This window comes from Mytilus galloprovincialis, chromosome 9, assembly GCF_965363235.1.
Source record: "Mytilus galloprovincialis chromosome 9, xbMytGall1.hap1.1, whole genome shotgun sequence".
Lineage (NCBI taxonomy): Eukaryota > Metazoa > Mollusca > Bivalvia > Mytilida > Mytilidae > Mytilus > Mytilus galloprovincialis.
Window position 1 is genome coordinate 37987472 of NC_134846.1, and position 16728 is coordinate 38004199.

General features: G+C 31.9%; 1 protein-coding gene across 2 annotated transcripts in view; it reads right to left on the reverse strand.

The window, feature by feature from the left end:
• Positions 1 to 16728, reverse strand: part of LOC143044955 (voltage-dependent T-type calcium channel subunit alpha-1G-like) — a 153165-nt gene that overhangs the window by 89826 nt on the left and 46611 nt on the right. The window contains exon 2 of one of the 2 annotated variants that reach the window (XM_076217225.1): positions 13628 to 14518. In XM_076217225.1, the coding sequence (XP_076073340.1) occupies positions 13628 to 13854 (227 nt within the window). In that variant the 5' untranslated portion in view covers positions 13855 to 14518. Of the gene's footprint in view, positions 1 to 13627; positions 14519 to 16728 lie in introns of those variants that run through there. The other variant, XM_076217226.1, reaches the window with a different exon arrangement.

A 16728-nucleotide genomic window follows, 5' to 3' on the forward strand; every position in this document is an offset into this window, starting at 1 on the left:
ATAGATGCATGCTAGAGCAATTATTTTCTTTAAAAGTTTTAGTTATAGAGATATGTGCATGCTTTATTATGTTCTATTTCCTTCCTCCCCTTTCTTCCTTTCGAAGGATCCATCTAAAAGTTGCTATTTAAGTTGATCAGAATGCGTTCTGATGAGCGGATGGTTTATGGTGATTGCATGTCATAGCTAAGCTTTTAAATAGTGTTTGCTTCAAGTCGGTAGGAAGGAAATTCTTAGTGATCAATGCTTTTTATACGAGTTATGTAATGACAAAGTTTTAAGATTAATTTTTATTACATTAGGGAAAAACTGCTGAAAAGAATATTTTTCGTATAAATCTAAACCTATAGCTATGCATACTGATAGTTTATAATCTTTCAAAGCTTGTGTATGTTTTTAGGATTCTGCAATAACAAGATATAATGGATGAATACAACAAATTAGAAAAGATACTTAATGCAATTGCACATTTTTCTGTAACATGAATATTGCATTTGAAAGTCACGACGTCTGCTGTATTTCATTCGATTTTACGAACTTCATTAATTTCCCTTGCCATGAATATTTTTTTTGGTATTTTCACTTGCTTGCATTTTAGACAGTTCAATCAGGTTTTCAACTAAATGTTCATGATATAAAAAGAAACATGACAGAAAAAAATTATGATATAAAAAGAAACATGACAGAAAAACATTATGTAATATTGATAATATTGGACATTATATCTTAGATTTTTGGGTAAATGATTGTTTTTACCAGAAAATAGCGATATTTTTTTTTTTTGGCATGATAATCTCTGACTGACTGATCATTGGTTTTTGCCTTGATGCCAATTCCGATTGATGTCGATTAAATTAAGAACTTGTTGTACTTAAAATAATTCAATTTGTTACTGAATGAAAAGTAGAAATTCAACTGTTGTATTAGCGTTCTCCATAAGAATGATGATGATATCATAATAGCATTTAATAAACTAGTTTTGTGGTTGGTTGGCATGGGATAGGCAAAAATGATCACTGAATTCAATTTTAGATTTTATCAATCTCTTTGAAATAAAGAAAAAAACTTTGAGAAATCTATCTTAAGACAATTATTAATTGACTCAATTCGACATTAAAGCCTTTTTTTACTAATTAATGAAACAATAAATGTCTATTATTTATCAAAATATCTTCAACTTTATATTAAAAGCTATCTTATACAGATTTAGCTAAAGATTTTTTATCAGTGCACTATATGAATTGGGCATCATATAACAGGCTATTATTTGAACTTGGAATTATTTTTGATAATGGAATAAGTATAATTTTTTTTGCTTGAAATTTTTAATAAATTCCATGTTTATTCTGTACTTAAATGTTCTGTGCTGCGCACAACACTTTCTTTTACAAAGAAGATGGTACATTTTTAATAGAATGTACTGTGCCGTGCACAACACTATCTATGCAAAATACATTGTATTGAAAGTGTAAGGATTACCGCTCAAACATTATGATACCAAATAAACATGGAATTTATTAAAAATTTCAAGCACAAGAAATTATGCAAATTCCATAATTAAAAATAATTCCAAGTTCAAATAATAGCCTGTTATATGCTAAGTTAAGCATTGTTGAAGTCCCATTCAGTAGCCTTTCTCTTTCGTTGGGCTGTTGTCTCTTTGACACTTTCTCCATTTTTCTAAATAAACATAAATATATAAAAGTTAAGTTGTTCTAGAACAGTACAAATTTGTTTAAAAGACTTAATCGTGTTGAAAAATGTCTCAATACATTAAATTTTCAGTTCAATGGGAAAGACCAATTCTGACAAAAGAACATTGCAATTTAACAAATTTCAGTATTTTTTTTTTTTTCAAACAAATTTGGTTTGAAAAAAAAAGTTTTTGAGATTTCATAAATAAATCTGACAATTTGTTGAAGTAAGCATTGAGGCATTATCTGCATTTTGAGTCTAATTTCACAATTAAATATCTTCATAAATTTTTTCAGCCAAAGAAAAATTGCAAGTAAAACAGTTTAACTGTTACTATCCTATGAATGAAAAAAAGATGTATGTGGGGTATATGTCAATTAATGTCTGCCGAATTAATCTTCTTAGCAGCAAGAAACAGATTTAACAATTTATATTAAGTCTGATTACTTTGATAGTAAACGATCTGACATTTTTGCCAAGAAAACAGACATATGTTTATTTTTGAATTATTCCAAATTACATGTCAGATGATTGCTCACATACTTAATTTCGCAAATATAAACAACAGTTGAAAATAATATAAATGATAACTAAAAATAGCTTAAATGTATTCTAATTGAACTTAAGATATTAATGAATTAAAAATGCTCTTGAAATAATGTAGCGCTAATTTGATAAGACTCACATACTTTTGACGTTTTTTCTTAGTTAAAAAATATGAAACAATTTTCTTGATGAACTATAATAATTGACCTAAATCTTGACCTCAATAGACATAAACAATCAGCAGCATCAATGAAGATCTTGGCAGTCTTAATTACTTTGAATGTTAACATGTGAGAAATTCTTACATCAAAACATAAACGGGACCATGAACTTAAATCGTAGATGAAAGAACTTCAAACAATTTTGAAGAAAAATCTTCACAAAAAAAAAGAAACTATTCTGATAATTTTTTGCTTGATTAAGTGCGAAATAATCATTTAGAAACTTAACTTTTTTAATTTTTGTAAAAGATAACTGATAACTAAATGAAGGATGTGCAAACCTTTACAACACTTCAAAATGATTTCTAGCTGGTAATTGATCAAAGCATGGTATGCCATGAAAAAATATCTATTTGTCAGTTTCTGATCACTAACCTTGAGTTTAATTTAAGATAAATATTTTGAAGAACAGAAAAGTCAGTTGGTTTATGAAAGGTTATAATTGGACCCCAATTTTTTTTTGAATCTGGTTAAATTATTACAAATTTTATCTTGAATTAGTTAGGATATAACTAACTTCAGATTCGCTAATCACAGTTTTGTATAAGACTGGCACACTGAGTCAGATATTTAATACGCTATTATACTACGATAAGTATTAGGAGTCCAAGCTACATAGCTAGTTCAAAAGGTTATAGTCCTAAAGAATTGAGACATGTCCCATAACCTATAAAAAAAGAAGATGTGGTATGATTGCCAATGAGACAACTATCCACAAAAGACCAAAATGACACAGACATTAACAACTATAGGTCACCGTACAGCCTTCAACAATGAGCAAAGCCCATACCGCATAGTCAGCTATAAAAGGCCCCGATAAGACAATGTAAAACAATTCAAACGAGAAAACTAACGGCCTTATTTATGTAAAAAAAAAAAAAAAATGAACGAAAAAATACTTGTTTTGCGATCTTTGGTCTAAAGAGGTGAAGTTGTTATCCCTTAGTATTTGAGTATCATTGAAAAAAGTGGTTTACTATATTTAAAGAAGGGATACTTTGATCTGAAGTTCTGAACAGCAATAATTTACAATGGTTCTCCTTATTGAGCATCTTAACAGTATTGGTGTAATTCTAGGGCACATTATATCCCACTATTGACATTTAACTTTCACAAATAAAATACTATTCTTGATATGTTTGAGGACAGTTACATTAGACAACATCTCTGTATGAACTAACTTGAGCAAAATCTCCCTTCCCAAAGCCAACAACTTAATATTCTTTAATATATCATACTAAAAGACAGAAATCTAAGCCTTACTTATAAACTGGAATAAAACTCAATCAAACACATCTAACTATTTTATCTTCAGTACCTAAAATGTACTATGTATAAATAAACTAGAGGCTCTAAAGAGCCTGTGTCGCTCACCTTGGTCTATGTGCATATTAAACAAAGGACACAAATGGATTCATGACAAAATTGTATTTTGGTGATGGTGATGTGTTTGAAGTTCTTACTTTACTGAACGATTTTGCTTCTTACAATTATATCTATAATGAACTTTGCCCATTAGTAACAGAGAACTATATTTGGTAAAAATTTACATAAATTTACCAAATTAATGAAAATTGTTAAAAATTGACTATAAAGGGCAATAACTCCTTAAGGGGTCAATTGACCATTTAGGTCATGTTGACTTATTTGTAGATCTTACTTTGCTGAACATTATTGCTGTTTACAGTTTATCGCTATCTATAATAGTATTCAAGATAACCAAAAACGGCAAAATTTCTTTAAAAATTACCAATTGGAGGGCAGCAACCCAACAACCAGTTGTCCAATTCATCTGAAAAATTCAGGGCAGATAGATATTGACTTGATTAACAATTTAACTTCTTGTCAGATTTGCTCTAGATGCTTTGGTTTCATAGTTATAAGCCAAAAACTGCATTTTACCCCTATGTTCTATTTTTAGCCGTGGCGGCCATCTTGGTTGAATGGCCAGGTCATCGGACACATTTTTCAAACTAGATACCCCAAAGATGATTGTGGCCTAGTAGTTTCAGTGGAGATTTTGTAAAAGATTACTTAGATTTATGAAAAATGGTTAAAGATTGACTATAAAGGGCAATAACTCCTAAAGTGGTCAACTGACCATTTTGGTCATGTTGACTTATTTGTAGATCTTACTTTGCTGAACATTATTGCTGTTTACAGTTTATCTCTATCTATAATAATATTCAAGATAATAACCAAAAACAGCAAAATTTCCTCAAAATTACCAATTCAGGGGCAGCAACCCAACAACCGATTGACCGATTCATCTGAAAACTTCAGGGCAGATAGATCTTGACCTGATAAACATTTTTATCCCCATGTCAGATTTCCTCAAAATGCTTTGGTTTTTGAGTTATAAGCCAAAAACTGCATTTTACCCCTATGTTCTATTTTTAGCGGTGGCGGCCATCTTGGTTGGTTGACCAGGTCACGCCACACATTTTTTAAACTAGATACCCCAAAGATGATTGTGGCCAAGTTTGGATTAATTTGGCCCAGTAGTTTCAGAGGAGAAGATTTTTGTAAAAGATTACTTTAATTTACGAAAAATGGTTAAAAATTGACTATAAAGGGCAATAACTCCTAAACGGGTCAACTGACCATTTTGGTCATGTTGACTTATTTGTAGATCTTACTTTGTTGAACATTATTGCTGTTTACAGTTTATCTCTATCTATAATAATATTCATGATAATAACCAAAAACAGCAAAATTTCCTCAAAATTACCAATTCAGGGGCAGCAACCCAACAACCGATTGACCGATTCATCTGAAAATTTCAGGGCAGATAGATCTTGACCTGATAAACATTTTTATCCCATGTCAGATTTCCTCAAAATGCTTTGGTTTTTGAGTTATAAGCCAAAAACTGCATTTTACCCCTTTGTTCTATTTTTAGCCGTGGCGGCCATCTTGGTTGGTTGACCAGGTCACGCCACACATTTTTTAAACTAGATACCCCAAAGATGATTGTGGCCAAGTTTGGATTAATTTGGCCCAGTAGTTTCAGAGGAGAAGATTTTTGTAAAAGATTACTTTAATTAACGAAAAATGGTTAAAAATTGACTATAAAGGGCAATAACTCCTAAACGGGTCAACTGACCATTTTGGTCATGTTGACTTATTTGTAGATCTTACTTTGCTGAACATTATTGCTGTTTACAATTTATCTCTATCTATAATAATATTCAAGATAATAACCAAAAACAGCAAAATTTCCTCAAAATTACCAATTCAGGGGCAGCAACCCAACAACCGATTGACCGATTCATCTGAAAATTTCAGGGCAGATAGATCTTGACCTGATAAACATTTTTACCCCATGTCAGATTTGCTCTAAATGCTTTGGTTTTTGAGTTATAAGCCAAAAACTGCATTTTACCCCTATGTTCTATTTTTAGACGTGGCGGCCATCTTGGTTGGTTGACCGGGTCACGCCACACATTTTTTAAACTAGATACCCCAATGATGATTGTAGCCAAGTTTGGTTTGATTTGGCCCAGTAGTTTCAGAGGAGAAGATTTTTGTAAAAGTTAACGACGACGGACGACGACGGACGACGGACGACGACGACGACGACGGACGCCGGACGCCAAGTGATGAGAAAAGCTCACTTGGCCCTTCGGGCCAGGTGAGCTAAAAAGAAACATTTCTAAGTTGAATTATAAATATAAAAACTAGAGGCTCTCAAGAGCCTGTGTCGCTCACCTTGGTCTATGTGCATATTAAACAATGGACACAGATAAATTCATGATATAATTGTGTTTTGGTGATGGTGATGTGTTTGTAGATCTTACTTTACTGAACATTCTTGTTGCTACAATTATCTTTATCTATAATGAACTTGGCCCAGTAATTACAGTGGAAAATATTTTCTAAAAATTTACAAAAATTTATGAAAAATGCTAAAAATTAACTATAAACGGCAATAACTCCTTAAGGAGTCAATTGACTATTTTGGTCATGTTGACTTATTTGTAAATCAAACTTTGCTGAACATTATTGCTGTTTACAGTTTATCTCTATCTATAATAATATTCAAGATACCAATTCAGGGGCAGTAACCAAACAACGGGTTGTCGGATTCATCTGAAAATTTGAGGGCAGAAAGATCTTGACCTGATAAACAATTTTACCCGATGTCAGATTTGCTCTAAGTGCTTTGGTTTTTGAGTTATAAGCCAAAAACTGCATTTTACCCCTAAATTCTATTTTTAGCCATGGCGGCCATCTTGGTTGGTTGGCCGGGTCACGCCACACATTTTTTAAACTAGATACCCCCATGACAATTGTGGCCAAGTTTGGTTTAATTTGGCCCAGTAGTTTCAGAGGAGAAGATTTTTGTAAAAGATTACTAAGATTTACGAAAAAATGGTTAAAATTTGACTATAAAGGGAAATAACTCCTAAAGAGGTCAGCTGACCATTTCCTTTGCATTGAGGTATTTGTAAATCTTACTTTGCTGAACATTATTGCTGTTTACAGTTTATCTCTATCTATAATAATATTCAACATAATAACCAAAAACAGCAAAATTTCCTTAAAAATACCAATTCAGGGGCAGCAACCCAACAACAGGTTGTCGGATTCATCTGAAAATTTCAGGACAGATAGATCTTGACCTGATAAACACTTTTAACCCGTCAGATTTGCTCTAAATGCTTTGATTTTTGAGTTATAAGCCAAAAACTGCATTTTACCCCTATGTTCTATTTTTAGCCATGGTGGCCATCTTGGTTACTTGGCCGGGTCACGCCACACATTTTTTAAACTAGATACCCCAAAGATGACTGTGGCCAAGTTTGGATTAATTTGGCACAGTAGTTTCAGAGGAGAAGATTTTTGTAAAAGATTTCTAAGATTTACGAAAAATGGTTAAAAATTGACTATAAAGGTCAATAACTTCTAAAGGGGTCAATTGACCATTTTGGTCATGTTGACTTATTTGTAAATCTAACTTTGCTGAACATTATTGCTGTTTACAGTTTATCTCTATCTATAATAATATTCAAGATAATAACCAAAAACAGCAAAAATTCCCTAAAATTACCAATTCAGGGGCAGCAACCCAACAATGGGTTGTCGGATTCATCTGAAAATTTGAGGGCAGAAAGATCTTGACCTGATAAACAATTTAACCGCATGTCAGATTTGCTCTAAATGCTTTGGTTTTTGAGTTATAAGCTAAAAACTGCATTTTACCCCTATGTTCTATTTTTAGCCATGGCGGCCATCTTGGTTGGTTGGCCGGGTCACGCCACACATTTTTTAAACTAGATACCCCAATGATGATTGTGGCCAAGTTTGGATTAATTTGGCCCAGTAGTTTCAGAGGAGAAGATTTTTGTAAAAGTTAACGACGACGGACGACGACGACGACGACGACGGACGACGGACGACGGACGACGGACGACGGACGACGGACGACGGACGCCAAGTGATGGGAAAAGCTCACTTGGCCCTTCGGGCCAGGTGAGCTAAAAAAGTAGTTTTAGTGCTGAGGTAAAAAGCCAATCATGTCGCTTTCAAATTTCATCTGAGACATCAATAATCTCAAAATCGAAAGTTTTAAGCTTAAGTTAAGTACATAAATAGTGACTAATATTAATTTGTTTTCATTTGAACGATTTCTGTGTTGCTACGGTGATAATGTATATTTCAGGTGAAATTAAAATGTCACATTTGTTTCAATGACGAACATTACAGTCTGATATTCCTTCAAGCCATTCGGATAAAAAAAAATATCCCTAAAATCAATTCTGTGACTGTCATATAGTGACGTCCTTAGAGAAAAACCTTATCTGATAATATTTGTTCAATAAAAGTCATTTCAACCCCTGCAAGAAAATATTTACAACGAGACGAAACTATGAAAGCAATCTCTTACAATATTTTACTGGTAAACTGGAAAATCCAAGTTATTGTGACATGATTACGTGACAAACCATTTGTTGACATAGTATTCGATTCACAAACTCTAAGACTTAAGTTTTTTATGACAATATTTGTCTCTATTTTAAACTTGTAAACCTATTAATACATCCATTACAGAACAAAGAAGAGATGTTCAAGATGTAATCATTAGAAATAGATATTATGACGGGATAACCTGAATGTCAGAAGCACTAAGGCATACTAATTTAATTATATAGAATACTATCATACAAATGTAACAATCGGAAGGACTAGAATGATCGAGGACAACACTACCAAGAGGTTGAATTTATTATATTTATTGAATGTCATGCGTTGAAGACAAGGGCGCTTTCAGGCTTTAAAAATTTTCATTTTCAATTCTAAAGGATGAAGAACAAAAATATATAAAAATTTCTGATTCAAGGAAATAAAAGGTTGATGGAGCCAAAGTGAAGTGAAGAAAAAAGAAATATTGGGCTTAGATGTACATAAGGTAGCAATTTCCCAAAATAGGAAATAACCAAATATGAAAGGACCATTGTTTTTATTGCTGTCCATCATCTTGATAAGAAGAACTGTCTGCAACATATAAAATCAAACATAAAATTGAGAATGGAAATGGGGAATGTGTCAAAGAGACAACAACCCTACAAAAGAGCAGAAAAAGAGCCTATGGCGACCAATGACTATTACAGTCCTAAACTCAATTGACTGAAAATGATTGATCACATTAGTAATTTAAAGAAAACTGAACAAATTTTGTGATCAAGGTCACTTCAAACGTATTATTTCCTATTTTTACAAAAAACATGGCAGCTTTTCATTTTTGTTTGTTTACAATCTGCTCAATGATGTGTCGCACTGATAGAAAATAATCTTTTTCTATTTTTAGGCCTATTTTTAAAAAAATCGGTAAATCCTATTACGTGTTTAGTATAAAAACCTTAACCATCAGAAGTGCAAAACAGGTAAAGGTCGTGTCTATGTAATTATTGTACCACGGCTATAATATAATGTTTACAGGGACTATCAACAATCTGCCATCAAGCCCAATGACATAAATCAACTATAAAGACAGCCACTGACAAAATTCACGAATGGGCATATGAACATAGGACGGAATTAAACTAGATTTTTGAAAACTCAACCTATTTCATTATTGTCTTCTACTCAAAGTTACCATGAGGATTCATCTGCAAACTTGTTTTCATGAAATTTTATTTACATTTGTTGACAGAGAAGTTTTTTGAAAATATAACTGTTTAAAATAAAAGTTGCTCAAGTGAAACATCTTTACCAAAGATTTACTTCAATACCAACTGAGCAAATGACCTTTTTCTTCTTTCTTTTCAACAGAAATGTAATAGAAGCCATTTGCGAGAACACTGATAAGGCTCAGAACAGATTTGGATGTTTAACATTAAACTGGTGTTGAAGGTCACTTTTATGTCCTATAAAATGAGACATCACACCTGTCAGCTTGCAAGGTCACCCAAAAACTCCCCAAGGTCACCCAAAAACTCCCCAAGGTCGCAAGTGATTTGACCATGTTATAGCAACACTGATTAAATGAATAATAATTTTGGCTGTAAGTCAGACTCAACCATAAATATCTAAACAGGTTTAAATAAGTGCCTTAAAAATTGACAAAAAATTTCCAAAAATCTGATAGACACAAAGAGTCAACTACTGTGGATTCATTTATTTTCGTGGGTATCAATTTTCGTGGATTGCTTAAAACTTGCATTTTTGTGGATATTTGATTTCGTGGTTTTGCCAATATCTGTATGCAAAGACTATTGAGAATATGTTATTCGTTTAACATTTGAATTTTGTGGTTCACCTGTACCCAAGACACCCACAGTACCCAAAATTAAGCTTACTTCCTTTATTCTTCACTTAAGCTGATGCTTAATGAAAATTGCAGGCTTAGGCCTACACATTGATCTACATTTGTGCCTTATAATTATCGTCCTTCTTCTGATCATAATAGGCAGTTCCTTGTAACTACAGTAAAATACCATACAAAATACCATCAATTTTGTATAGGCAGATTTAAAAATTATGAACAATCGTCCAATTATAAGCAACTACCATTATTTCTAAATTTGGCCTAAGCATATTTTGCTGCTAATGTCAAAGCAAATTGGTTTGGCCTTACAGAAGATTCCCTAGAAACTCTTCTATGAACAATGCTATAATTTCTGTTCCAGTTGAACAAATATTTAAGAATATTTTTCCTATTAGACCCTATTTTCACTGACAAAAAAGATTGGTCTTTACTAAGATTGATCTTTGGTCCAGTGTAAACTGGTAAGATCGATCTTCAATCGGACTTAAAAAGTCTACCTCTAGAGGTGGTTTTAAAAAGATCGATCTTATTTGAATCAATCTTTTTTTTGGTGTAAATGCTTGATAGATTTAGATCGATCTTTTTTCAGGTGAATGTTATATTTAGATATGAAAATAAAGGTCAGATAGGTCCTTTTAATGTTGTAGTGTAAACGCACTGGACTCAATAAGATCTTGGTTGTGCAATGTAAACGCAACCTGGTCTTTTTAAGATCGATTCAAATAAAGATCGATTCAATTTTGTTGCCAGTGTAAACAGGTCAAAACTAATTTTTTTAAGGAACTCCTTTTTCATAACAATTCAAGCATTAATCTTTCATTGCTTTCCTAAAAAAAAGTTCCAAATATACCAATGGCTTCTGAAGCACTTAATTCTAAGAAAAATAACAAACAGGAAAAACTAACTGCTTAAATTCCTTTAAAAGTACTTTTTCTATAAGACATGCATCTTCAATATTTTACAAAGCTCTCAGAACTATTTCAAGGTTGAGTGATATTGAATCCTTACTTAATGGATAGTAACTTACTTCTTTATTTCTGTGAATGGTTACAGGAAATAACAAGACTTTGAAATGATACATTTTGTGAAACTAAACGTCCAATTAAAAGTTAAATTACGGTGATAATGTTGCCCACTTAACCTTATTTTAAAGTGCATTCTATATTTATTTTTCAACTTCAGTTCCATTAATTGTAAAAATGTAGATGCCATAATGTTGCAAGATTCTATGGTATTTAAATCATTTTAAAGTAAGAATAAATTGTGTTCTTGCATAAAATATTTCATGCATATTCAGGATGTCAGGATGCCATTCAAAATGTGTCAAATCACTTATCCTTGCAGGAGGATGAGGCAATTTGGGTAGTTGTAGGGGTACCAAGGGAACTATGTTTTTTTTCTTCTTCACAAAATCATGATTTAGTCAACAAAATACAATAATTACATTAGATGTATGTTTCATTATAATGTTATTCTGATTGGCTAAATGCACATCACATGTTATTCCTTAAGCAATTGCATTACACAATAAAATTTATCATGATGACACGAGCTCCCACAATAAAGTGCAGAGGTGAATTAAATAAAAACTTGATAAAAATCGTGTTTTCGTGATCCTAGCTAAATAATGTAATTATAAGTATTGAATGCTTCTTTTTGTAACATTATAGGGTTGTAAAAGCGTTGACCTTGGGCACATTTTTAGAATGAAGCGTGGAAGCACTTCATACAAAATGTACTTCGGTCAACGCTTTTTCACCCCAATAAATTTACAAAAAGATGGGGTGGAGGAAATGTGCCACTTTTGATTCAAAAATTTATCCTTTTTTGGCATAAATTGTTTAAAACATTTTTTAGCTCGCTCTGCTCTGAGTGGTACATATATATTCAATTTTTCCCAATGTCAAAATTCTGGTTTATCCCTTGAAATTTGTCTTCCAACACCTTCCCAAATATAAATTTATCATTGATATTGTTCAAAGAGAATTCAATATAAACCAATAAACCAATAAACTGTCACCCTATTTCGACACTAAGGTCAGCTATTCAATAACTCCTTCCTTACTTTAACTGTCAAACGTCAACAACAAAAAGAAATGTTTCTTACACCAAACATCTTAAAGTTTTCTTTCGAAGTAATCTACCAGACAAAATAATTCAAGAACTTGACAATACAGACTCTGTAGAGAATAAATTCATAATGTATTTACAATCTGTTCACATCTAGCAATAAACACTACCAATCATGGCTGTATTATAAGTGGTCTGCTAGCTTTTGCACCATGGTAAATTACTGCCTCAAAATCAATCGCTTAAGTCTAGGGACAATGCTATTCAAAACACAAAACTGCATGACAAATCGACTCTTTCATCACAAATTACATCTTTACGGTCCAATATTTCATTCAGAAAATTACACCAATTACCAAGAATAAAGAATCGGTATTTTGGATATTAATACCGCAAAGAAGCAACAAAAACAGAGAAAGGTGATATGACAAAGTCGGCTTTAATGAAGTAAATGCAGACATTCATGACGATCTTCAGATTTTTTCTTCTCTTTTAGATCAATAAGTTATTAATGTTTTATGCCATAAGTGTACAGTATATAATATGGTTTCCGTCAATGTAATATGTCTTATCTCAAACCAATTCAATTAATTTCCATAATTTGAAAGTGCATGTTTGTATGACATTTTCCTTAATGGATAGTTAATTACATATGAGTTGTTTTGGGAAATGCACATTTGATTTTATCATCCATTGTGAGCTGACAAGATTCACAGCTAAAAGAACACTACCAACCATCATCCATTTCATAATTCCCTCTTGCAGTATATTTATAATTGCTAATATTTCGAAATATACAAATGGACAGCAATTGAAGTCATACAAATACATTTAATATCACAAATATCTTTCTGAAATATGTTAAATATACATGACTCACATATATCTCAATGTTTCAAAATCAAAAATTTTCTGAGAAATCTTTTCAAAAGTGTACATCAAAATGATTGGTAAAGAATGTATGTAACAAACTGATATCCAACCAATGGTGGTACATTGTTTTAATTTGGTGTACAAACAATGAATTACCCACAATTCTGTAGATTCTGAAACTAGAATTTGCATAATAATCATCCAATCAATTGCTAAAATAGTATCAGCTTCAATAGATGCTTTGACCTGAAATTTACATCTGAAAAACAAATGAATTATCTCCCCCTTATAACTGCAAAATAAAATCTATTTCAAACACTGCTACCAAAAATAATGTCATTTCCCTTTTATGTTAGATATGTTTAATATGTTATAAGTAAAATACTTGACATAACTTAGCAACGTAAATTAAAACATATCAAAGCACTAAAAGCGCTAAAAGTCAACTTACCCAGCTATCACTATGAAGCAATCCAGTTTATTCCAAGAATCATCCAAATATGTTGTTTTTCCATAAATTCCCATTCCAATCATCTTGATTATCATTTCAACAGCAAAGAAAGCAAAAATGAAATGATCAAAGTTAGCCAGAACGTGACATCGTATAGTTGAGCAGACTTTGTCTTCACAAGGCTGGTACATCCCAAGGGTGATACAGTTGAGTAGAATCACAGCCATACTCACTCTTTCAAACCATGTGGGTATCAGTTAAGGAATATATTGTTAAAATGTTTGGACAAATTAAAAATAATAAAGTATAAACATTGCCGGAAACTATAATTTGACACAGGTATATAATATCAATATGAAAAAAATAAAACAACTTTAAAAAGATAAATTAATTCCTGCCTCAATGTGGTACTGGTGCCTTTATGTGGCACACATACCTCTTTGTGGCACTGATACCTCTTTTAATGTTGCATTCCTACCTAGCATAAAGCATTAGTCAAAGGTTCAGTTTGTATAAACCAGCTGCTTACTAAGTCAAGACAAGTCAGGAATATGACAGTTGTTAACCTTTGGTTTGATGTGTTTGAGCTTATGATTTAGCAAATTGATTAAGAAATTTACGTTTTGAGTTTACCTCGGAGTTGTTACTTTTGTGTAACATTTTTTTTATAGATATAGTATAACAAATGCTTTGATTTCTTCATATTTCCACAAGGTCTATACAGAATGCCCTAATTAAATGAACCACATTTATTTCAATGTCATCTGCTATCTTGTGCTTATTAGTTGGGTGCAGAACAAAGCTAACCCATAGAAATTCATGCCAACTTTTAGACCTTCCAATTTCCAACAGTAACTTTTTGTACTTGCCAACATTCTCCTGTCTGTCAAGCTGGAAAAAAAATGAAGTCTGAGTTGTCCCATAAGTATGTAAAAGTGTATATATACAAACACGAAACAATTTATTTGATAACCTAATTTTTGGCATGTAATATACCGGTATACTTTTTTCATAAATTTCATAAGGACAACAAATTAGCTGCTTCTTCAGACTATTCAATATATATCATTGTTATCAGTTTAAATTCAAAACTGGGAATGAAACAGTGATTGTTTACTCATTGGTACAATAAATATTATCATCCACACCAAAAGACGGAAATCCGAACATCCCTCTTTTCTTAAAAATTAACTCACAAGAATTCCCCAATAACAATAAAATACTTCTTTACATAACATTCTCTTGACGTTATCTAATAATACATATGGAAAACTCATCATTTGAAGAATTATAACAATTAATGATGCGCTTCTCATGCTCGTTTTTTCAGCTGACAGTAAAAAATAAATATCTGACGGAATTTTATTTATGATGAAATAAGGTGTAGAGTCTTTCATCTCCCCTTTGAGGATAATTATATTTCAGTAAGTTGATAGGTAGTAGGGGGATTTTTGTGAATAAATATTATTTTCAATTATTTTCCCAGCTTGATTGCAAAATATGATCAATGTGAGGTCGTCATAAGGGTAATGTTTTAAGCTCGTATATCTTTCATATAACTAGTAGAAAATAAGAATTACAATCAAGACTGCTGTTTTTTCCTAAACCTTGAGTTTTTGATAGATAGTAATGTCAGAGCAATTTATCTGAATACATTTTTTCTATAACCCATTTCAAATGATCCACTTCCAGAGTTGATTTGCAAAGCTGTCATGCCATTTCTCAAGAGTCTGCATGTCAGATAGTAAATAAAGAAGATGTTTTACTATCAATAGGTAAGGAGACTCACATTTCAATTGTAAAAAGCAATGAACTGACTTAAACAAACTGTTTTTATCCTTTTAGTGTATATAGTATTGAAAAATAAATGTGTCCATGGGACAAAGATGATGCCCAGTTGCATATCATATAAAGTCATATAGGGACATACAGTCAAAGTCACATACCCAAATTGTGCTTGATCTGTCAAGTTTTGTGAATTTGTGCTTGATCTGAGTTTTGTGGTAATAAGTAATTTGTCTATTGAAGTTAGAGATCGACTCAAGAACTGTTAAAGTGAGGCCACCAAAATTTAAATTTGATCAGTATGTGACCTTTGGGTCAGGTAAACTTTAAAAGTTGGAGAACAGAAACCATCTTTGGGATGTACGTACATACCTATGTACAACCATTTTTCCATGTTTTGTTAAGTCTGCAATTATTGTCAAACCGAACAGATTTCTGCTACAAAACATTAATTTTATTACACTTTGGAAAAGGGTCATAAAGTGGATTTAACCATTTCAAAAAGGGTTGAATTATTGTAATTAGCCTACCATAATTTCAAATAACTTTTATTAAAATCAAATTTTGGTAATAAACAAGAGTTAATTTTCTGGTACTGTAGAGTCCTCAATAGAAATGGGATACAGTGCAGATTATGTAACATTGCATAGCTTCACAATAGTGTGCATCATCTCTGGTATAATCAAATTCAATTTGACCTTTGATGCAATAAGATTGTTGTGGCTTGCATCAATTCTCTACGTAGTTCTGACAGTAATTAATTTAATATCATTTAAAATCAACAGTAATGAACTTTCAATAAAACTGATTATTAAACCACCATGTCAAATTTTCTTTTCAGCGAAATCAATTAAAATTCTTTGAGTGGCAGGTGGTGAAATTGATAGCACTAGTGTTTGTGTTTTTTTTTACTTTTATATTTTTCTTTAACACTGCTTGTGTTGATGACAGCAACTGTTCTCATTAATAGTGCATGATAAAGATTTGTTAGATCCAACTTGTTGTATAGTCATGTCATGTTTGAAATCTTCATTGTTGAGGTCTTAGAAATTTAACAGTAGAAAGTCAGTTAAAATGTGTAAGAGAAGTCATATTAACTTTTAAACACAAAGTTTTATATTTTGTAAATTCCTTGGCAACAGAACAGTTGACATTTTTAAGGAGGATGCAAAATGGACATTTAGGGCCATAAAAAAGAATATATCAGTTTGTTTTAACCCTTCCTACAAGAAAATAGCTGCCTACTAAAAATCTTTTATTGTCCTGATGTGAAAAAGTTGGTGTTTTTTAATCAGATAGGCATGAAGACAGTGAGT